This window comes from Rhinoraja longicauda, chromosome 7, assembly GCF_053455715.1.
Source record: "Rhinoraja longicauda isolate Sanriku21f chromosome 7, sRhiLon1.1, whole genome shotgun sequence".
Lineage (NCBI taxonomy): Eukaryota > Metazoa > Chordata > Chondrichthyes > Rajiformes > Arhynchobatidae > Rhinoraja > Rhinoraja longicauda.
The window spans coordinates 48,159,307-48,182,095 of record NC_135959.1 but is presented as its reverse complement, the minus strand read 5'-3'; the positions used below and the strand labels follow the sequence as shown (position 1 = coordinate 48,182,095).

Sequence of the window (22,789 nt, the reverse complement as noted above, 5' to 3'; positions counted from 1 at the left end):
CTTGGTTGGCCTAAGATTTTGTTTAAACACATTGACTGACAACCGCATTTCCGACCTGTGAGCTGTTCGGGCTACGATAGGGTTTCATTCTTGAGAACTGCTCATAACCCGAACAGTTTGCAGAATGGAATCCTGTCATAATCTTGGGAGGACCTGTATTTCATGTGTTAACTTTTTGCCTACTAACTTAACCCATCTTTAGTAACCTCATATATCCTCTAAAAATGAGCTGTTAATCTGTGAAACTACAACATAGATCAAGGTTAGTCTTTTGGCACAAGGATAATATTGGTGTCTGAGACATTCCATAGTTGTGATAATATTTCTGCTGCTGATAGACCTGAGTGCCTTGTAGATGTGCAATTCTAAACTAGATCTATCTGAATCCACCGTTTTTTGCACAGTGATAGCACTGGACATCACATTGCAGTGTGCTTTCATTATAAACAAGACACACAAGGGTGCTTGAGTGCTCACATGTCTTTGTACTATCATAGACAGATGCACCTGTAATAAACAAAGTGATGAGAATAAAGCTTTAGGTTTCTCAAATACCTCGTTATTATGTCCATGTTGACGGACATTATGGTTCCTTATCCAGAGTGCAATTAGTGTCCTCTATAATTCTTCAAAAGAATCATTGCAGTGCAGAAGGAGGCCTTTTGGCCCATCAAAACAAAGTTGCTCTCTTTAAATAAATCTGGTCGAAGCAAATTCCTCACATTTTCCATTTCAACTTAATAAATTATTTTTCCTCATGCGTATCCAATTTCCTTTTGAAAATCCTGATTGGCAGTTCTACTACCTTATAGACTTTACATTTCAATATTCCTTTCACATCCCCGGGTCCTTGAAGCATTTGTTAAAGCACACCATTTTTTCCCCATTTACTCTATCTAAAGCTTTCATGATTTTGATTCCTTCTACCAAATCTCTTCTCAAACATCTTTCCTCCAAGGAAAAAACTCCAGAACTTTTACTCTGACCTTGCAGCCAAAATCCTTTTTCCAGCAAAATTCATCATTGCATCCTCCCTTGTAGCTTCATATTCACATATTCACTATTAATGCAATTCACTCCTTAATATTCATGTTTTCCATTTACATGGCTCTTTGGCTGTGACAAACAATGTTTAATGTTCATAATTGGTTCTAAGCGCAGAATTAGGCCATTTTGCCCATCGTCTACAACCCCATTCAATCATGGCTTTCCCTCTCAACCCCATTCTCCTGCCTTCTTCATGACAAGCAGTGATTGGAATTCCAGTCAAGTGAAGGATGATTATGAATTACAAAGCTACTCAACTCAACAAAGATTGCAATCCCTTTGACTCACTATTTCCTAAGGGGGTGGGGGAGAGGAAAGAGTTGGGAAGTGGAACAGAGAGGGGGATGTGAGGAAGAGGGAGGAAGCGATGAAAAAAGGGACTTGGGATGCAAAAGAGAGTGGGCATGGGGAAGAGAGAGTGGTTAGGGAAGAGAGAATAAGTAACTGGGAGTGAAGGAGTGGGACACTGTGAGTGTGACTACGTCAGGCAGTTGTATCACTATTTTATTGGATTTCAGAATTCTAACATGCTTTTAGAAGCTAGTGAGGCAAAGGATTAATTGGGCTGGGTTGCGTTTGTTATGTGCAACACTTGTGACGAAGCTAATACTAGAAGTTCTCCCCAGTTGTTTTTCATTGTTATAATAGATTGATGCAATGGAGTGAGTAGCTGTTTTTTCAGATAGAAGTGGGTCATCTGTAACGTGTCTTGATTGAGATCTAGCCTCAAAACAGCACAGAAATGTTAATTACCTGTTGGTTTTTTGCTTTTGTTTTGGTCACCATGCCAGATATATTTATGAAAGTGCATTTTATTTTTATAATTATAGAAATGGGATTTCATCTATATTGCCAGTATTAGTTCAGGCCTCTGTATCTTTGGCAAGCAACATGCATTATGCCATTGTAATTGCCATTGTAACACAGCGTGACAGATAATTATGGCAATACCTGCCACACTTTGTCCTGCCTCTCCTCCCAGTGTTATTCCCGCCCCTACAATCAGTCTGAAGATCTGAACCATTACCTAATCCATGTTCTCTAGAGATGCTGTTTGACCCGCTGAGTTACTCCAGCACTTTGTGTTCTTTTATGCCACTGTATCTCTTGGCTTTATAGAGGTTGAGCTTAACCCCTTGCCTTTCCAGCAGTTTCTACTAAGTCCTGTCTCTGAACGCTCAGTGGTAATCCCTTCTCTGCTCCATTTATTCCAACTGTGGTGGTAAAATATGAATTTGCAACTTCAGCAGATGTATTAGAGGTATGTGTGGACTGTAAGGACTTGAACATACGTTGGTACCAGCCCTACCATTGAGGGGACATGCAGAAGAGTCCCTCAACCATTTCTTCCCCAGCACTGAAGCTCCAATTACACGCAGCCAGTTCCAATTAGCAGATTACATTGACACAAATGCTCTCTGCTGAACTCTGTCCTAGGAAGAGATTACCAGAAGGACACAGGAGATGCTTCAAGGATGTTCTCAAAGCCTCCTTGAAAAAATGTAACATCTTTTACTTTCCCATGGGAATCCCCAGCTCAAGACCAATCAAAATGGATAAGCATGAGAGAGAACCTCAGCTTTCTTTGTCTGAGGCATGTGGAAGCACATCAAAAAGATGGAAGGAATATGCCACCTCCCATTGCTACCCATCTACCTGTCCCATCAAGCACGTCCTGCCCCACCTTTACCAGAGTCTACAGTTCCTACATTGGCCTCATCTTTCCACAGAACCAGAATATAAGCAAGTTATTGTCATCCCTGAGGGACGCTACCTTTTGCCCACATAGACAGGTAATAGTGGCCATGTAATCTTTAACCAAGATGAGTGTGAGTGAGTAAATAAACCTTAAAACTAGCAATAACAAGCATTTCGTCGTAAATCTTCATTGTGGCCTAATTGTTGGTCAGTACTATTACAGTTTGGAAAAACATCACATCAATACATTTAAAATCTACGCAATTGAATGGATTATATTTCATTTTTGATTAATGTGAATTTTGTTGAACACATTTGAGCCTGATAAAATGTAGTGAATTCATACATTGACACTGTTATATACTAGTGGAGTTAGTTCTGGTAGATAGAGAATAAACCAACAGTAAGAAAGCTTGGATGTATTTTTAATTACAACAAAGTGATACATGAAGGAACGATATATTAATCTTTAGCCTTCTAAAAAATCACTTGAGTATAATTATTGAGCTACATAATTAGAGTTTAAGAAAGCTTCAATCTGTGACACTTGATTGATAAAGCCAGAGCAATATTACAGGACATTTCTAAAGTGAAGATAAAGCAAAGAAAATTCATTTCAAGGTTAGGCAGTAAAAGAACAAAAAGTAGAAAACAGACTGTGCATGGTACAGAAATGAATTAATAACTGTTTGGAATTTAGCAGTGCCACTCTATGTGGGGGTATATTTGCATTGACTCAACATTTTTTTTGAAATACTCTTAGATAAACAAAAAAACACTTATATGCTAGCGCATTATATTACAAATAGCTGAAGAGGTAACTGTGGGAACCAAAGGGCATGTGTCATCCCATAGAATATTGAGCCCCCAGTGAAGAACCATTAAAGCACAGTACCAGCTAACTAAGATTGACAAGTGCAGTAGTGGTTATCAAAGAAAATGCTTAAGTTATACCAAGTTTCTGTTTGATTAAGATGACACTCTTGGTGGTAATATTGTCACTGCTGTGTCATCTCACGCAGATTCACAAATGGTGAGAATATATTGAATTGTCGCCCATGATACACAACCATTGTAGTTGTGCATAGACTTAGAAAGCTGATACTGTGGAGGGACTTTGTTCATGACTGGAAATTTCATACTTCACAATTGTGCTCCTAAATCATGAAGGGTTGACACATGCCCTTTCAGATACATTACAGGGGGTAAAAATAGAGCATCAGGCAAAAGATGAAATGTAGAAAATAAACCAGAATTCAAGCAAGTGATTGCCCAGGTTAAATTATCTGATGGCAGCCACTGGATAGTATAAGAGGAACAGAGCCATGACAAACTCCCACAATTTATTGTAAAAGATGGTTTTACATTGAAGACAGTGCCTCACTCCTGATAGGACTTAACAAGCATCCACATAAGTAGCACGGTCATCAAAACCACCATAAAGTTCAAGAAGAGCTCCTGTGTGGATTTATCCATGGTTGCAGCGGCTAAAGGAGTAGGATGGCACAACCAGCTCCACGGTAATAGATCACTTCTGATGAGCCTTCCGATTAACACTTCAGAACAACAGCAACTGAACTTTACTCCGCCACACGCCTTATACCTTTAGGTTTTCTGAAATAAAGATTGCACAGATCTTTCTCGTTTGTTATCTCTAGAGCATTCTAGGAGACACATTAATTTTTAAATTGCGAAAGTTAGGTTTCAACAGTCAGCATGTTAACAAGAAGCAAAATGGCATTGAAAACATATCTCCTGACCTGTCCTACGTAATAGAATTTGTTCTGATGTTGAAAATGTTAATTGTAGTTGACTGTAAAGTATAATGTGTAAGCAAGCACGTTTCTTTTTTAATTTGTGGGACCTGATTCAGAATCCACCCAGGCCAATGAAGTGGCATTCTCACATTTCTCAGTTGGTTCCAGGAATCCTGTCTGAAGTGACCTTGGATAACATCCACAGATGATGTGCAGCCACAGCGTATAACTGCCCACAGCTGGCTGTCAAATTTAAGTTCTTACTCAGCAGTTCTCAGGATCAGTAGTGTTGAAAAGGAAAAAAAAATAATTTAAAATTTGGTTGATCTTCAGATGTTGGAACCGAGGCATATTGCTAGAATGCTATTAACTACACGTAACATAGAAGTTAGCTCTGCTTCTGAATTGCTTTATGTAAAACCTGGCATTGTTCATCAAATTTCCAGATAAACTAAGTTCAAACATATGCCAAAAAAGAAAATATTGTATCTTTACCACAGTTAGTTACCTGGAAATGGAAAGAACTGAACTGTACGATATTTATTATATTTGTAACCTAACAGCAATATTTGGTAATGGTCATCAAATGACAGTACAGAAGCCTGGGGTCAAACTGTTTCTTCAGTTATATTTACAGCCCTGAAACTTAATTCTTAATAGTGACAAACTAACTGCATAACTGGTGCATCTGGAGTATTTTCTTACATAGCCAAGCATAATAGACATGATTACAATCAATTTTGATAGTTTAGTTTCTATACAGTACCGTATTTTTGGACTGTGTTCTGCAACTTTAAAGTGGTACACTATCAGGTTACAGAGAAGCCAGATTTAAGCTTGTTACTAACACCACTACCGACAGCAAATGTTTTGGAGAGATGGATATCAAACCAACTTTCAATCCGTGTTTTAAAAATAGGCTCGTAATTAACACTAATTGATATAATCTAACTCGTCAGCTTTATTACTTCAGAGCTTATTTTGGTCATTCAAAATCATAGTATCCATTTGCAAATTAAAATAAGAAAAAGAGCTATAACAAATAGTAAGATATTAATAATGATTTTTTTTCTATTTGAGATTACACGGACATATTTACTATTTATGGTTAGGATTACTGTCAACTCAAGAAAGTAAGTATATTTAATGCTTCAAGCACACTTTTATTCAGATGGGGTATTTGAATTACAAGAGACATTAAGTAATTGTTCCATTAAGCCACTTATATTTAAAGCATAAACGTTTTTGAAGCATCTAAGCATGAAAAACCTTCATACATTTTTTTTCCTGTGTAAAAGCCTCAATTATTTTGGAACTATCTTCGATCATTTGAATATTAAATGTCCTTAGATATTTATGGACTAAAATTGTCTAAGTTTGAATTGGCAAAATCTAATTCCATGATATTGATGAATTTTATTAAAAGAATTAATCCAACTCATTATTTAAAATGACCAAAATATATGGTTTAAAGGAAATACATAAAAAGACACCAGCTATGGAGAGGTTATAAAATGAATCTATAATTTTATGGATAATACTCAGTCTGTTATTAATAAATAGTAAATGGAAAAGAACCACACATCCAGAAATGCAAGATTTTGACAAAAAATACTGTCATGTTAGGTATTGATATAATGAGTGAATTTGGAAGTTTGACTCCTAACTTTAGCTCTTGAAGATAATACCCTAAAGTTAATGGTAGGAAGCTCAGAAATCCTAGTCAATTTTTTTTTGAATCTTTGTCTTATACACCGTGATCATATTTCTTCCAATAAATGCAACAGCTGTCTTATTTAACTCAATCTAGTAATTCTTGCACATTCGCTACATGTTTAAATAATTCAAAAACAAATGCACGCATTTGAAAAGCCTGTAAAGAAATTTCCTGCCGTTTGACATATTACTTCACAAACATGCGCTTCATTTACCTTTTTGAACAAATTATCTAAATCTTGCAGATATTAATGCCTCTCCTGGCCTGGGCAGGTAGGCCTGGTTCACTCGCTGCGTGTCTTCAAGTGCTGTCTGGGCAGAGAATCTCTGTGTGGGATCTAAGTAGTCTAGGAGAAAGGAGAGCACCATATTTTTGGCAATAAAAGCAATGATGTCACAAGTAAGACCTGTCACTCAGTGGAATGGGCCCATAGGATTGGTAGTTCTCTGCATAATTGTTGTCAAATATATACATGGTGCTTTTAACTTTATTAAAGAGTCTGTAACACTAAATAGTCAAAGCAGAAAATGGAACAGAAAATTAAAATATATATTAATTCAGATATGTTTTTCAATAATGTGCATGATAAAAGATTCTAACTATTAAAACATAATTTTCAAAGAGGTTTAATTTTTCCAAAGGTGAAGGTTCATGTGCGGGATTTATCCTTCATATAACTGGTCTGAAATCTTAAAACTGAGATTGACAAACAAAACGTTTAAATGCAATAGTCCCTGAAAATATGCCCTCTGATCTCAACGTGGAATTGATTTGCACCTGTTATTTCTAATGGTGTTAGCACCTCAGTGTTGCATTGCCTGCTAATCAACTTGATTAGCAATGTGTGGCCAATACTAATCAAGGTATTACTTGTTCCAGGAGGACCCAATATTTTGAGTGGTGTGCACCAAATAAAGGTTGCTTTCAAAGAGGTGCATTGTAGCTTGAGCAGATTTGTGGTTTCAGAGAGATAATCCTTTAATGAAGCTCTGATGTTATGCATGCAGATTCATGTTCAGACCAGATGGAATAATTGGTCCATGATCACCCTGAGCATAAAAGGCCTCCTCCTAAAAACCTGTACCCCCTCCACACTTTGCTGGTTGCCTTCTGCTCATTCTCACATGCAAAGAAGTGCCTGCAAGTGTTCACTGGGCTGGAAGTAGCCGGTTTCTGCAGTAGCCATGCAGCTACTGTTGTAGATACAAAATGTACTGCAGCAGTTAATCAAAACTCGTTAAAAGCTGCTGGAAAACCTACCTCGAAGACATGGTGGTGCAGCAGCTCTACCTAACAGCTCTGTGGCTTACAACACCACTGACCTAGTTTCAATCTTAACCACGAGTGCTGCCCATGTGGACTATGTGAACTTCTAGCTGTGGCCATGAGTGGTTGCTCCGGGGCATCTGGTTTCCTCCCACACCCCAAGATGTGTGAGTTTGTAGGTTAATTGGGGGGGGGGGGGGGGGGGGAGAGAATTTACAGAACCAAATTAACCTACAAATCTGCATGTCTTTGGGATGTGGGAGGAAACCGGAGCACTCAAAGGAAACCCACATGGTCACAGGAAGAATATGCAAACTACACACAGACAGCACCCATTGTCAGGATCGAACCCGGGACATTGGCGCTGTGAGGCAGCAGCTCTACCATTGCGCCACAGTGCCGCCCAGTGGTTTAAGATGACAACACTGCATCAACTTCTCAAGGGCCATGAGGAACCCTCATGAAATGCTGGCCAGATAGAAGCACCTCATCCCATGAATGAAGTTTTTTAAATTCCCCATTCCACTGCATTTCCTAGTTTACTTTCATTGTATTTAATTTCATATTAATGTCCACTAGACCTAACCAAATCATCGGTTTCAATCATTTTTATGCATCCTGACAAGATCAATAGCAAACAATCATTGACCATTTAGTCTTTGCAATTAATGTCTATCTACAGTATGCCTGCCTTTGCTTTCACCTACAACATTCTACTTGATACTCTTGCATTTGCTACTGTAGAGAAGGTGCAATGTGACTTTCTTGAATTTCGGGAGGCTGAAAGTGGCTGTTGAGGTCAACCATGAGCTGCTCTTAAGCTGGAAGATTTGGGTCAGATTGCACCTCCTTGGCATAAGTGGGACTAGTTGATAGGCACTTACATACGTGGACACTGGTGGAATTATAAATGCTGACATCCAAGAAAGGATGTTAGATGTTGGATTTATTCCACCAATAAATTGCCAACCACCTGGATGTTCCCTGGCTATCCCAGAGACAGGCAGGATTGCTGTGATATCCTCAATGTTTTGTGCAATGGTATAGATTTGTGATCTCAGCAGTCTGAGCTTTAATGGAACGAAGCTGATTTCACAAAGCAAATGTCTGGGCTTCCACTGTACCATTTCAATATATTTTACTTGCGCTGCAATAGAAGCAGAGCCCTCAGAAAACAAACACTGCCTCATGATTTCATCCATAAATGCTGATAGCGCTATAGACACCACTTGGTTTCACCCACTAGAAATGGTGCTAGCTGCATACAAATTTGGACCTCCTGGATGCGGGATAAGCCTTCAGTAGCAAGGTTGCCATTGGTTGGGTGATAAAAAGATGGGGGGTTTTGGAAGCTTTTGTGTGCAGATGGCCATCGCCTGAAAGGAAATGTGGATAATTCAGGAAATTACAGAGCATCTATGGTTGGGAAGCTATCGGAGAGAATTCTTAGAGATAGGATTTACTCACATTTGGAAGAGAATGGACTAAAAAGTCAACATGATTTTATGTGAAGGAAGGAACTGCAGATGCTGGTTAAAACCAAAGATTTCATGTCTGAAGAAGGGTCTCGACCTGAAATGTCACCCATACCAGAGATGCTGCCTGTCCCGCTGAGTTACTCCAGCATTTTGAGTCTATCTATGATTATACATGGGGCAGGTCATGTCAAGAGTCCAGTCTTGAGTGTTTAATTATCATAAACAAAACAATGAAATTCTTACTTGGAGCAGCATAACAGCCTGTAAACACTATACAAATAGATAAACACAAAATGCTGGAGTAACTCAGCGGGACAGGCAGCATCTCTGGAGAGAAGAAATGGGTGACATTTCGGGTCGAGACCCTTCTTCAGAAGTCAGAAGAAGGGTCTCGACCTGAAAGGTCACCCATTTTTTCTCTCCAGAGATGCTGCCTGTCCTGCTGAGTTACTCCAGCATTTTGTGTCTATCTTCGATTTAAACCAGCATCTGCAGTTCTTTCTTACACATACAAATAGATAACATATACTAAACAACAATTCAATAAATTAATAATCCCAATACTAGTGCAAAAAAGCCAGATGTCTTAGTGCAACCAAAGACAGTCCATAGTTCATAATTGAGGTTAGTATCATGTAGTTTTCAAAAGACTGATTGTTGTTGGGAAGAAGTTTTCTTGAACCTGGTGGTTGTGGTTTTTAGACTCCTACACCTTACTCCCGATGGTAGGAGTGCAATGAGGGACCGGGTGATGTCCACCACTTTTTGTAATCTTCTTGATTCCTGGGCATTCAAGTTGCCGAACAAGGCTGCTCTCAGTCAAACAGCTGTAGAAGTTCAAGAGTATGTTCAAGTCTTACAAACTCAATTGCATTTTTTGAGAGTGTGAAGACTATAATTGATGAAGATGTAAGGCATTTGACAAGGTCCCTCATGGTAGGCTGACTCAGAAGATTAAGATGCTTGGATCTTGATAGAAGATTACGTACTGCTTTGCCTAGGCAGAGGGTAGTGGAAGGGTATTATTTTGGCTGGAGGTCTGTGTGCTGTGTAGTAGTGTTCAACAGAGATCAGTGCTGGAACCCCTGTTGTTTGTGATATTTCTATAAATGACAGATGAATATGCAGATGGGTTAGCTGGTAAGTTTGCAGATGACTCCAAGATTGGTTGAGTTGCAGACAATGAAAGAAGCCTTTCAAAGGATACCGCAAGATATAGATCAATGACGGCTATGGATGAAATGGTAGATGTAGTTTAATCAGAGCAAGTGTGAGGTGTTGAACTTTGGGAGGTCAAATGTAAGGGAAAAGTATACAGTTAATGGCAGGACCCCCAACAGCATTGATGGGCAGAGGGATCTTGAGGTCCATGTCAATAACTTGTGTACAAGATACATAAGAGTAAGTAAGAAGGTGTGTGACATACTTGCCTTTGTGGATCAGGGCATTTGAGCATTAGAATCAGCAAATATTGTTGTAGTTTTATAAAACTTTGGTAAAGCTGCATATGGTGTATTGTGTGCAGTTCTGGTTGCAAAAACGTTTACCAGGATGCTGCCTGGATCAGAGTGTATTAACTATAAGAAGAGATTGAACAAACTTGGATTGTTTTTTTCTGGAGCTTTGAAGACTGAAGGGACATGTGACAGAAGTTTATAAAATTATGAGAAAGTATGGCAGCTAATGTTCCAAGGTACAGGTGCTATAGCAAGGTGGAGATAGCGGTGGGGGTAGTAGAGGAGGGAGAACTTGCTTTATTGATTAAGGAAAACATCTTGGCAGTTGTTTGAGATTACATTATTCAAATATCATTCAGTGAGGTTATATGAGTGTAGATGAAAAATAAAAAGGGCATGATCGCCTTATTGGGATTGTACTATAGGCCCTCAAATAGTCAATGGGAATTAGGGGAACATATATGCTGGGAGGTTGCAGACAGCTGCAAGACTAATAGGGTTGACATAGGGGATTTGAACTTTCCCAATATAGACTGCCACAGTGCCAAGAGCTTAAAGGGGTGAAATTTATCAAGTGTGTTCATATTTCCTCAGGCAATATGTGGAGCAGCTTACAAGGGAGAGGGCAATGTTTGACCTACTTTTGGGGTAAGTGGCTGAAATGTCAATGGGTGAGCCTTTTTGGACCTGCGACCTCAGTTCTAAAATAGTAATGGATAAGGACAGGGCTGGTCCACAAGTAAAAGTTCTAAATTGGGGTAAGGCCAACTTTAATAGTATTAGACAGGAACATGCAATGGTTGATTGGGATAGATTGTTTGTGGGCAAAGGAACAGCCAGAAAGTGGAGTGCTTTTTAAAGGATGATTGTAAAAGTTCAATAGTGTAGGAAAATGACTGCAGATGCTGGTACAAATCGAAGGTATCACAAAATGCTGGAGTAACTCAGCAGGTCAGGCATCTTGGAGAGAAGGAATGGGTGACGTTTCAGGTCGAGACCCTTCTTCAAACTAATGTAAAAGTTCAAGGTATGCATGTTCTTGTTCTATTTAAAAAGAAATGAAGATGAGGGAACTTAGGATAGTTAATGGGGGCATCTTGAAAATAGTCTGTATAATAGTCCAGGAGGTGCTAGATGTTTTAAGACATATGAAGCTAGATACATTTCCCAGGCCTGATCAGATATATCTAAGGACATTATGGAAAAGTAGAGAAGAAAGGTAGAGAAGCCTAATATCTGTGGTAGGAAAGTTACTGAAAAGGAATTCTGAAGGATAGGATATACATACATTGTTCAGACAGGGGTTATTGATTAGGGATAATCAGCATGGTTTTGTTTATGGGAGATCATGTCTTACAAACGGATTGAAATTTTTGAAGAGTAACCAAGAAGGTTAATGAAGTTAGGGTGGTTGATATAGTCTATATGGACTTTAGTAAGGCCTTTGGTAAGGATCCACATGGTAGGCTGTTCTGGAAGATTAAAACACTTGGGATGTTGGGAAAGCTAGCTAACTGGATACAAAATTGTCTACATCATAGAAAGCAGAGGATGGTGTAAAAAGTCATTTTTCAGACTGGTGACCTGTGACTAGTGGTGTGCCTCAGGGATTGGTGCAGGGTTCATTATTGTATGTCATCTATGTCAACAAGTTGGATAAGATTGTACAAGGCATGATTAATAAATTTGCAGATTACACAAAAATAGGTGGTATTATAGACAGTGAAGATGGTTATCAAGAATTGCAGCACGATCTTCATCAGCTGGGCAAGTGGGCCGAGGAATTTTTAATGGAGTGTAATGCAGTTAAGTGTGAAGTGTTGTATTTTTGGAAGTCAAACCATGGCAGGACCTTCACTGTGAAAGGTCGGGCCCGAGGAGTGTTGTAGAACAGAGAGATCTTGGAGCACAAGTAGTAGTTCCCTGAAAGTGACATCGCAGAAAGATAGAGTGGTGAAAAAGGGTTTGACACATTGGCCTTCATCAGTCATGGAAGGAGTATCGAAGTTGGGATAGACGCAAAATGCTGGAGTAACTCAGCGGGATGGGCAGCATCTCTGGAGAGAAGGAATGGGTGACGTTTTTGGTTGAGACTCTTCGTCAGACTTCAGTCTTCAGTCTGAAGAAGGATCTCGACCCGAAACGTTACCCATTCCTTCTCTCCAGAGATGCTGCCTGTCCCGCTGAGTTATTCCAGCATTTTGTGTCTACCTTCGATTTAAACCAGCATTTGCAGTTCTTTCCTACACATAGAAGTCGGGATGTTATGTTACAGTTGTTCAAGGTACAGGTGAAGTTGCACTTGGAGTATTAAGTTCAGTTTTGGTCACCCTGCTGTTGGAAGGATGTCTTTAAGCTGGAAAGAGTGTAGAGAAGATTTAGGAACTTGTTTCCAGGACCCAAGGGCTGAGCTATAGAGAGGGGTTGGGCAGGCTAGGACTTTATTCTTTTGGAGTGCAGGAAGCTGAGAGATAATATTATACAGGGGTATAAAATAATAAGGGAATAGATAAAGTGAATGCAGATTTTTTTCCCAAGATAGGGGGTTCAAGAACTAGAGGGCATCAGTTTAAGGAGAAGTGCAAGATTTAATAGAATTTAATTTTTCACACAGAAGACGGTTGATATATGGAATGAGCTGCCAGAATTGTTGAAGCAAGTACAATAAAAACATTTAAAAGACATTTCGACAGATACATGGATGGGGAAGGTTTCGAGGAATATGGGCCAAATATGGACCAACTTGTCCAGCTTAAATGGGGCATTTTGGTCAGCAAGGACAAGCAGAGCTGAAGGGCCTGTTTCCGTGCTGTATATTCAATGTATCTAAGTAGATACGTAAACGATTACAAAAAGACACAAGTCAAAGAAGGGTCTCGACCCGAAACGTCACCCATTCCTTCTCTCCTGAGATGCTGCCTGACCTGCTGAGTTACTCCAGCATTTTGAGAAACAAAAAGACACAAAGCACTGGAGTAAATCCGCAGGCCAGGCACATCTCTGGAGAACGTTGATAAGTGACTTTTCAGATCAGGAACCTTCTTCAGACTGATTGGGGTGAGGGAGGGGGAAGCTGGAAGAGAGGAGAACCCAGACAAAGCCCAGCGAGTGGTGGGTGGATATAGGTGAGGGTTTTTGTTGATAGGCAGATGGTTGAACAAAGACCAGAGATGAAAAGTCAAAAGGTATGAGATTAGGATAGAAGAGGTGCAAATAGTAATGCCAAAGGAGGGAATATAGGTGGAAAGGAAGGGGGAAGGGGAGAAATGGGTGGGTCCAGGTGGACCACAGGGAAGAGGGGGAAAGAAAATATTTTGGGGGCTGTTTGCAGGTTAGTTACTTAAAATTGGAAATTTCAATGTCCATACGATTTGATTATAAGCTACCCAAGCAGAATGTGAAGTGCTGTTTCCCCAGTTTGCGTGTGGCCTCATTCTGGCAATGGAGAATGCCCAGGACAGAAAGGCCAGTGTGGGAATGGGAAGATGAGTTAAAATGGTTAGCAATCAGGGGATCCAGCAGGCCTTGGCGGACCAAACGCGTGTTTGGTGTAACGGTCATCAAGTCTGTGCTCAGTCTCACTGATTAAAGGAGGCCACATCGGAAACAACAAATGCAGTAGATGAAGTTAGAGGAAGTGCACGTGAAGCTCTGTCTCACCTAGTCAGAACCCTTTTCCCAGGGTTGAAATGTCAAATACCAGAGGGCATAACCTTTATGATGAGAGGAGGACTGTTTAAAGGAAATGTCAAACACCAGAGGGCATACCTTTAAGATGAGAGGAGGACTGTTTAAAGGAAATGTGTGAGCAAGTTTTTTACACAGAGAGTGATCGGTGTCTGGAATCCGTTCCCAGGGTGGTGGTGGAAGTAGATACGATGATGGATTTAAAGAGGCTCTCAGATAGGCACATGGATATGCAGGTAATGGTGGGATATTGATCATGCGCAGGTAAAAGCGATCAGTTTAAGTTGGCATCATGATGGCACAGACATTGTGGGCTGAAAGGCCTATTCCTGTGCTGCACTGTTCCATGTAATATGTTATATGGGAAGGCCTGAGGACCCAAAAGGCATTACAAACTTCCTTTTTTTTCTTCCCAAGAATATTGTCAGGCAGGAAGAGGTTACAAACAGCACAAAGCTGCAAAGTTTAAGGTTTGGACATTGGTGGAAAGAAGCCAAAGTGAATCAGCAAGCTGAACAAGACTCGTTGCTGCTTATAGACCATAGAATTTTGGATAAGTTGAGGTTTATTGAAGCCAGCCAGGAGAACTTTAAAATAGTTGAGTCCGAAGATAATTGCACAGATGAAGGTTTCAATAGCAAATTGTTCAGTTTAGTTTAATTTAGAGATAGAGCACAGAGGCTTTTTGGCCCTCTGAGACCAGGGTGATCATTGATCACCTTTTCACACCAGCTCTATGTTATCCCACTTTCTCATCCACTCCATACTCAACAGGCTCAATTTTGGAGTGGACAATTAACTCGCATGTCTTTGGTATGTTAGAGGATACAGGAGCACCCACGCAGTCACAGGGAGAATGATTGAATTCCACACAGACAGTATCCGAGGTCAGGATGGAACTCACAGCTGGTGAGGGCAACAGCTCTACCAGTAGTCTCAACCAAATTGGTTGAGTGGTTAAATTTGGAGATGGGTGAAATTGTTAATAAGTGATATGGGGCCAGAGTCTTAGTTCTGAGTCAAATAGAATGTGGATTTGCAAACAGTCTGGTGCAGTCTGATGTGAAATCTGAAATAAAAACAAAAAAACATTAGAACCACTTAGCAGGTCGGGTAGCATCTGTGGTAAGAAAAACAGAGTACAGTACTAAGTTTGCAGATCCTGTTATGCTTCTTTCTGTAAGTAAGAATTTCATTGTTCCGTTTTCGATACATATGATAATTAAACACTCTTGACCTCTTGAGAGATAATATGTAAGGAATGACAAAATATCTTCAACTTTAATGTGCATGATGTAAATTTGAAGCCATTCCTTTGTGATGGCACTATTCGTAGGCTAGCCTTCAGCACCAATCAATTCAGAAACCAAATTATATACATGTTTGTTTTTTATTTCTTAACATATTTAAGCTCACCCTCACCAATTGTCCAAAACATATACATGTAAAAATATTTAACTTTTGCTCTCCATTTGTTGTTATCACCATGTTCCTGTGCAGCTGATTGGCAATTTGTAGCTGCTGATAATGAAAATGCTTAATTGAGAGAAGTTTACATTATAGTCCTGTCAATTATTTGGTGAAATATCAAGCACCTGATTTAGGTTTGTTTATTTTAGAGATATAGCGTGGAAACAAGCCCTTCAGCCCACCAAGTCCATGCCAACCAACAATCACTCATGCACTAGTTCCACCCTACACCCTCGGGACAATTTACAGAAGCCAACTAACCTACAAACCTGCATATCTTTGGAATTTGGGAGGAAATTGGAGCACCCTGAGAAAACCCACGCTGTCACAGGGAGAACATACAAACACCGTACAGAACCCATAGTCAGGACCATACCCGGGTCTCTGGTGCAGTAAGGCAACAACTCTACCATTGTGCCACTGTGCCACCCACAAGCGAACGGGTTCAAGTTGATATGTGTCTCTAGATTTGTGGAAAACCTTGATTTTTATACTACTTGGCTGAAATTTTATTTTTTCAAGGGACAAATAAAGTGTTTGCAGTTGCAAACTCTTACTTCTAGTTCCTTTGACTTTGAATAGAATCCAGCACTCTGCTTCTTGCAAATGCCCACGCTGACACCTGTCACTGTCTGCTAAGCCTGCTTTATAGCCTTCTCAAGTTTGCACATAGCTGGCTAAAATAATCATCACATACCAATGGAATGAAAACATCTATGTTGCTGTGACTTGACCATACGGATTCACTGTCTTTTGCTTCTAGAAGAAACTCCAACCTAAAGTCCAGTTGAAGCCAAGCCTGCATTTCAGCGGCTGAGTCACGTACTTCACATGTCAGCTAATGCTAACTCACGCAGCAGCCAATTTGCAAGCTGGCTCTTGATTGTAATTATATGGACTTGCAGCACGTATTAGCTCCACCATTCAGTGATTTACGTAACTAAGGCTTAGACAGAAGGCATCTGCCTTCAGTCCAAACCTTAAGTTGTCCATATAATTTACAGGTGAAGCGCAGTGTCAGGAGGAACTTGCACCGAAGAAACAGCTTCAGAAGGAGGTAGTGAAGCAGGCACCAGGACACTTTGGAAGTCCCTGATATGGCTGTGCAGATGCATAGAAACAACCTTCTCCCCTCATAGGACTGAGTCCACTTAGCATTGGTGTCTCCTGTAGTGTGAAAAAGCGACTAAACATTGCACTGCCAGGAACATTCGGCCCGGAGCATGGTTGTAAGACTACAATAAATCTTACCAGAGTCAGTAAGGTGAAAAAATAGCTCTCAAATCAGCTGCACAGTGACGAACCACATCCATTCTCAATGAAGGCATTCGCCAACGTTTCCTTTCTTGGTTCCGTTCCTAATCCTGCAATCTCTGTTCCGTAATTCATTGCATCTCCTCATCATAACGAAGATCGCTTCCATCTCAAACATCAATAATCAGCTATTCTGTTTTGACAGCTGCTTTATCCAACCACTTTGCAGGGAATCCACTACCCCACGCCCTTCTTGCAGGAGGTACTGGCACACAACTCCAAGGAAGAACTAGCAGGAAGAAATTATCGTCCGTCCCCTCCTATACAGAATAAGGAGATGTCATGATCATGGCAACTGCCATTGCAGTAGAAATACAACCAGACAGCCAGAGAATAATACAGCATGGAAAAAGGTCCTTCAGCCCACTGTCTGTGCCAACTATTAAACACCTATCCAAGCCTTTCACTATTCTGTACGTTCCAATAAGGTCCCCCCTCATTCTTCTAAACTCATTGCCGCCAAACCCTCATCATATGTTAACCTACTCATTCCTGGCTATAACTGGATGTATGTTCATTTGTGACCACTTCTCTTTTAATTTTAGTACATTTTATTTTTACTGCCATTTACAGTTACGTTTTATGAATTATATTAAAAAGGGTGAAATGTGCAGTTCGAATTTAAAACAAAGTATGAAATTATTCAGATGGACGCTAATCCTTGTTCTCCAGAGATGCTGCCTGATCCGCTGAGTTACTCCAGCACTTTGTGTCTATCTTTGGTATATAACCAGCATCTGCAGTTCCTTTCTACGCATATGAAATTATTCATTTTGGTAGAAAGAATTAGTATAAAATAAATTAGTTGGCACAATGTTATCGGGTTGAAAGAATATGAAGTGTTGGGCTTAATCTCCACAGGTCTTTGCCGATGATAGAGAAAGTTATTAAATAGCCGGATGGGATGTTTATAAATGGAAACATGGGACAGAAATTCATCTTTGGCCAGCAGCACCAAGTGCATATTGAATATCATTGTATATGATATCCAAAGTGCTGGAGTAACACAGCATCCCTGGAGAACATGGACAGGTGACGTTTCAGGTTGGGGCAGAGGAGAGGAATTCTTTTCAGATGGATATAGACACCAGCTGATGATAGGGACCATGTAAAGTTTTGTCGGTGAAACTTTGTACTCTCTCATCCTGCTTTGCAGTATTCATGGAGAAGGAGATGTAGATGTTTCTCCTTGGGAGGACAGCTTTGATCTTGGATATGCCTGAGTGTTGTGAGATGTGGCTTATGTTACCTAATGCAAGCTGAAAGGGGCCCTCAGGAGAGCCACTGAGGGTCACAGTGACTTTGACAGGCACTTTCAGTGGTTCTGTTTGTAGTTACAGCTAATCACATAAAGTTGTTGACATCTGTTAGTGAAGAGAAAGGACCTCATATGTGGGTCATGTATAAAGCTAATGTGAGATGTTTTCTTTATGAATCTCCTCTGATTTTGACGTAGTATTGGCCCAATACAACTTACTTGCTCCAAAGATAAATACAAAAAGCTGTAGTAACAATGAGTCCGGCAGCATCTCTGGAGAAAAGAAATAGGTGACTTTTCTGGTCGAGACCCTTCTTCAGACTGAGAGTCAGGGGAAAGGGAAACGAGAGATATAGACCGTGATAAAGAGAGATATAGGACAAATTAATGAAAGATATGCAAAAATCTCCATAATTCCCATCTCTACTTTGTGAGGTCTTCCCCATTGCTTTCCCTTATGCGGCAGCTTTGAAATATTCTTTAGTTGTTTATGTCCATCCCATTTTAACAAATATATCAGGGACTTAGAACCATATATATCCCACAGAGGGAGATTATTAATCCAACTATAATGTCTTTTGAAAGCACTTTACAATTAATTCCACTTCCCAGTTCTGACAAAGGATAAATGACCTGAAACATTGACTCTATTTCCCTTCTGAGTATCTACAATAATTCCACTTCCCTGCCCTCCTGAAAGACATGAGAAAGTACCAATTTCAAGTATGTATCTAATTCAATTTTTGATTACCACCAAGGTTCAGGAGGTGCATCAAAGAAGCTCTCCTTCTGCTCCAAGGACAACAGCCTTTCCCACGTTGCAAAAGTTCCTCATCCCTTGTATCATTCTGGTGAACTTTATCAGGTCATGTTCCATCCTTGCAGTGTCCAGCACTGTTCCAGATGAGACCTAACCAGTGATGTAGAATGATTTTAATATCCAGCTTTGGAACATTTGTAGACAATGAGCTAAAGCAGCATAAGGAGCCTGCATCCATTTTGTACAAGGCAGCACTGCGGATATATTGCGCAGAAGCCATGAAACATCATGAAAAATAGAATAGTTCATGTTTGGGATAGCATAGTAGCACAGTGGTTGCTGCCCGGGTTTGAACCTGACCTCGGGTGCTGTCTGTGTGGAGTTTGTACGTTCTCTCTGTGACCATGTGGGCTTCCTCTGAGTGCTCCGGTTTCCTCCCACATTCCAAAGACGTGTGGGTTTTTAGGTTAATTTGCTTCTGTAAATTGTCCCTGGTGTGTCGAATAGAACTAGTGTATGGGAGATTATTGGTCGGCATGGACTCGGAGGGCCTGTTTACATGCTGTATCGCCAAACTAAACTACGAGAAAGCTCACACAAAGGCCTTGCCTCCATGAGCTTACATGAAGGCGGAGTGTCGAGCTCACCAAAGAAATCAGTTGGCCAATTGATTTAGGGCTGGGTGGAGAGAGGGTTGTATTGATTTATACCTGTCCTTCTTGGTTGGCTAGTTCCCTCACCATGAGACCATCCTGATGATCTTCTATCAGATAGCTGAAAGCTCCCACTTGATTTGGGTGTTTGCTGAAGGGAAATACAACAGGAGTGAGATGATTATGGGAGGAAGGAAGCTAAACACTTAGAAGGTGAGGATCAATTCAGAAAATGATCAGAAGTAGGGGGAGTGTTGGATATCAAAGGGGAGAGAATGAAGTGTCTGAGGAAATTGGCAGCATGCAACTTGGATGGAATTGGAGGTGGGAACTATTAAAAAGTATCCAAAATAATATGGGCACCTCAGACTCCCCATTAGCGACCCGGGAAAGATCAGGTCTCTTTTAAATAGCAATAATTCTCAACACAGGTGGCCTGCAAAGATGCATTGTAATCCCCTACTCAATTCCCTGTACACTCACGACTGTGCGGCAAATACAGCTCAAACTCCATATACAAGTTTGCAGATGACACTACTGTGGTGGGCAAGATCATGAACAATGATGAGACGGATCCAATCAACATCAATGGTGCTAGAGTGGAAATTATTAAAAGTTTAATCTGTTTTGCCGTTAATATTACCACAATCTGTCGTCGACCATCTACATTGAAGCAACAGCCAATAAGATAGACCAATGCCTCCTCATCCTTAGGAGACTGAGGAAATTTGGCATGTCTTCAATGAGTCTAACAAACTTCTACAAATGCAACATAGATAGCATGTTGTCGGGTTGCATCACAGCTTGGTTTGGGAACAGCTCTGCCCAAGAAGACTTGTCAATGTAGCCCAGTCCATCACTCATACCGGACTCCTCACCATTAACTCCATCTACACTTCACGCTGCCTCAGAAAAGCAGCCAGCATAATCAAAGACTGGTCCCATCCCAGTCATTCCTTCAACTCCCTGTTCCAATGTGGCAGAAGGTACAGAAGCTTGAAAGTGTGCACAGAACAGCTTGTTCCCTTCTGTTATCAGGCTTCTGAATGGTCCTTCCATAAGCTAGGGTACTGTCCAATTCACTTCTAACCCATTGCAGACATTGGATTTAAGGGCCTGTCCCACTTTAGGCGATTTTAAGGCGACTGCTGGCGACTGTCAAAGTCGTAGCAGATCGCCGAACTTTTCTTTTACCCGAAGACAATGCCGAGTCGGGTCGAGATTACAGCGTCTTCGGAAACATTGCGAAATTCCCACGCTGTCAATGCTTCTCCGTTGTCCTCATTTTCGCTGAAATCATTGACAAGTCGGTAAGTACTTGAGAGTTTTGAACTATAACATCTTGTATGGGTTACTTAAAAACCAAGCATCACTGTAACAAGGCATAAACTGGATTTACTTCCAGTTTACTAATAGCTGTATTAAAAATAATAATTTTAAAAGTGGTTAAGTGGATTTTTGTGAAACGTGTGTAGGCATTCTTTGAAAATGTACGGGAGATGCATATCTGGTTTCTGGGTTGCATATCTGGGTTGGGAGCCCACTTTAAATGTAATGGCTGATGGCCATAAACATCACAAAATTCCCACGCTTACCTGACCGTCAAACTGTCGCCTCCAATCTACCTGTCAAATGTCTTGATGGTAAATAAATTGGTTAAACACAAACATTTTATGGTATTTTGAAATGACTTTACTTATTTTAATATAATGTGCTTCTAAATGCATCTAAGAGAACCTATCAAACCTGGGGATCAGCAGGCAATAAGCTACGATACCTGGCGACAAGCCAGCTGTCGCCGAGAAATTTCACTCCGGATGATTTCTCAGTGACGCGCTGAGATCCACTACGATTCTTGGAAGACTCCTCACACACACGTCACCCGGCGAACTGTCTAGTCGCCAGCAGTCGCCTTAAAATGGCCTAAAATGGAACAGGCCCTTTAGTCTATGAATCTGATACGCTGCAATGCTGAGAAATATATTCACACTATCTTTCCCTTTGCTCGACCTATTGTACTTGAGTTTGAGTTGATTGTATTTATGTAAAGTATTATCTGATCTGATTGGATAGCAAAACAAAGCTCTTCAGTGTATCGTGGCACACATGGCAATAATAAACCTAAACCATTTATATTTTTCCAAGTTCAGCATCAACTTTGAAGAACCCAGTTTGACAATGGGAAAGAGTATACATTGCCAAAACAAAATGTATGTACACATTCCTTAATTTCTCCTTTGGAAAACAAATAGTTTTGACAAGCTTTCAAAATAATCAACAGAATGTCCTTGATTCAGATTTACTGTAGGGATTTTGATAATTGAGGCTCAGTTTTAAGAGAAGACAGTGACAATTTTCTACAATCCATGCAACCCTTTGACATAAATAACTTTTGAAGGACTTAACTAGTGATTGAGAGCTACAGCTTTCAATAACTGCAAGTAAGGCAATAGGCCTGGAACCATTTTCAGGAAGAAACTAAGTATAATTTGGCAACATGTGTTAAGATGCATCTTTGTTAAATATAGCAAGCTTGGCAGATGTTCAAATCTTGATACAATCACTGCAACCATTTAAGTTTTAATTTTTGCACGTAACATACTCAAGGGCTGGAATAAAAATAAAAAGAAAACTTGAAATTAAAAACAAACATTTTCTTCTAATTTATTCTTTGCTTCTCCATTTTCTTTTTGGAGTTTGGGTAATTAAACATATTCTATTTTTACTCTTGGTGCTTCTCCTAAGTGCTTGAACAGACCGTCTTCTCATCTTTCAGATAGTCTCATTCCTTACATATTTACATCTGAGAGATTAAGCTATTAATACATTTGCTGTCATTTTGACGGATACATGCAAGACTAGACATTTGCTCTGACATGAAACCTTTCAAGACAACAGTTGCTCGGGAACAGTAAACTGTTTCCATCATACTTCAAAATCCTCAAGTGTAATATTACTGTTATATTTTACCGTCTGAAGTTACGGTGCCCTTGTCGTTACTGCTTAGCAGCACATATTCTGCTAAAAGCAATACTGATGTAGTTCCTTCCAGTTACCTGCTATTGTCGTGTCAGAAGATAACATACAAAAAAGCTTAAAAGTAGTCTATCTGATAATCATGATCGTTTTATTTTGCAAATCTCTCTACCACCTCTGTTCTTTGATGAATAGGGCGCCTTGTTGCCGTGAATTTCTATATCAACATCCATGAAGCTCACTTCTTAAGC

At 40.1% G+C, this 22,789-nt stretch overlaps 2 protein-coding genes across 2 annotated transcripts in view; one reads left to right on the top strand and one right to left on the bottom strand.

The window, feature by feature from the left end:
* Positions 1-3,239: 3,239 nt before the first annotated feature.
* The window catches only part of sln (sarcolipin), a 28,328-nt gene continuing 8,778 nt past the window's right edge, over positions 3,240-22,789 (bottom strand). The window contains exons 2-3 of the mRNA XM_078402488.1: positions 6,434-6,565; positions 3,240-4,359 (exon numbers count right to left, since the gene is read on the bottom strand). Coding sequence (XP_078258614.1) covers positions 4,126-4,221 — 96 coding nt within the window. The 5' untranslated portion in view covers positions 4,222-4,359; positions 6,434-6,565 and the 3' untranslated portion in view covers positions 3,240-4,125. The remainder of the gene's footprint in view (positions 4,360-6,433; positions 6,566-22,789) is intronic.
* The window catches only part of LOC144595629 (uncharacterized), a 32,681-nt gene continuing 24,190 nt past the window's right edge, over positions 14,299-22,789 (top strand). The window contains exon 1 of the mRNA XM_078403210.1: positions 14,299-14,343. Within this exon, the coding sequence (XP_078259336.1) occupies positions 14,299-14,343 (45 nt within the window). The remainder of the gene's footprint in view (positions 14,344-22,789) is intronic.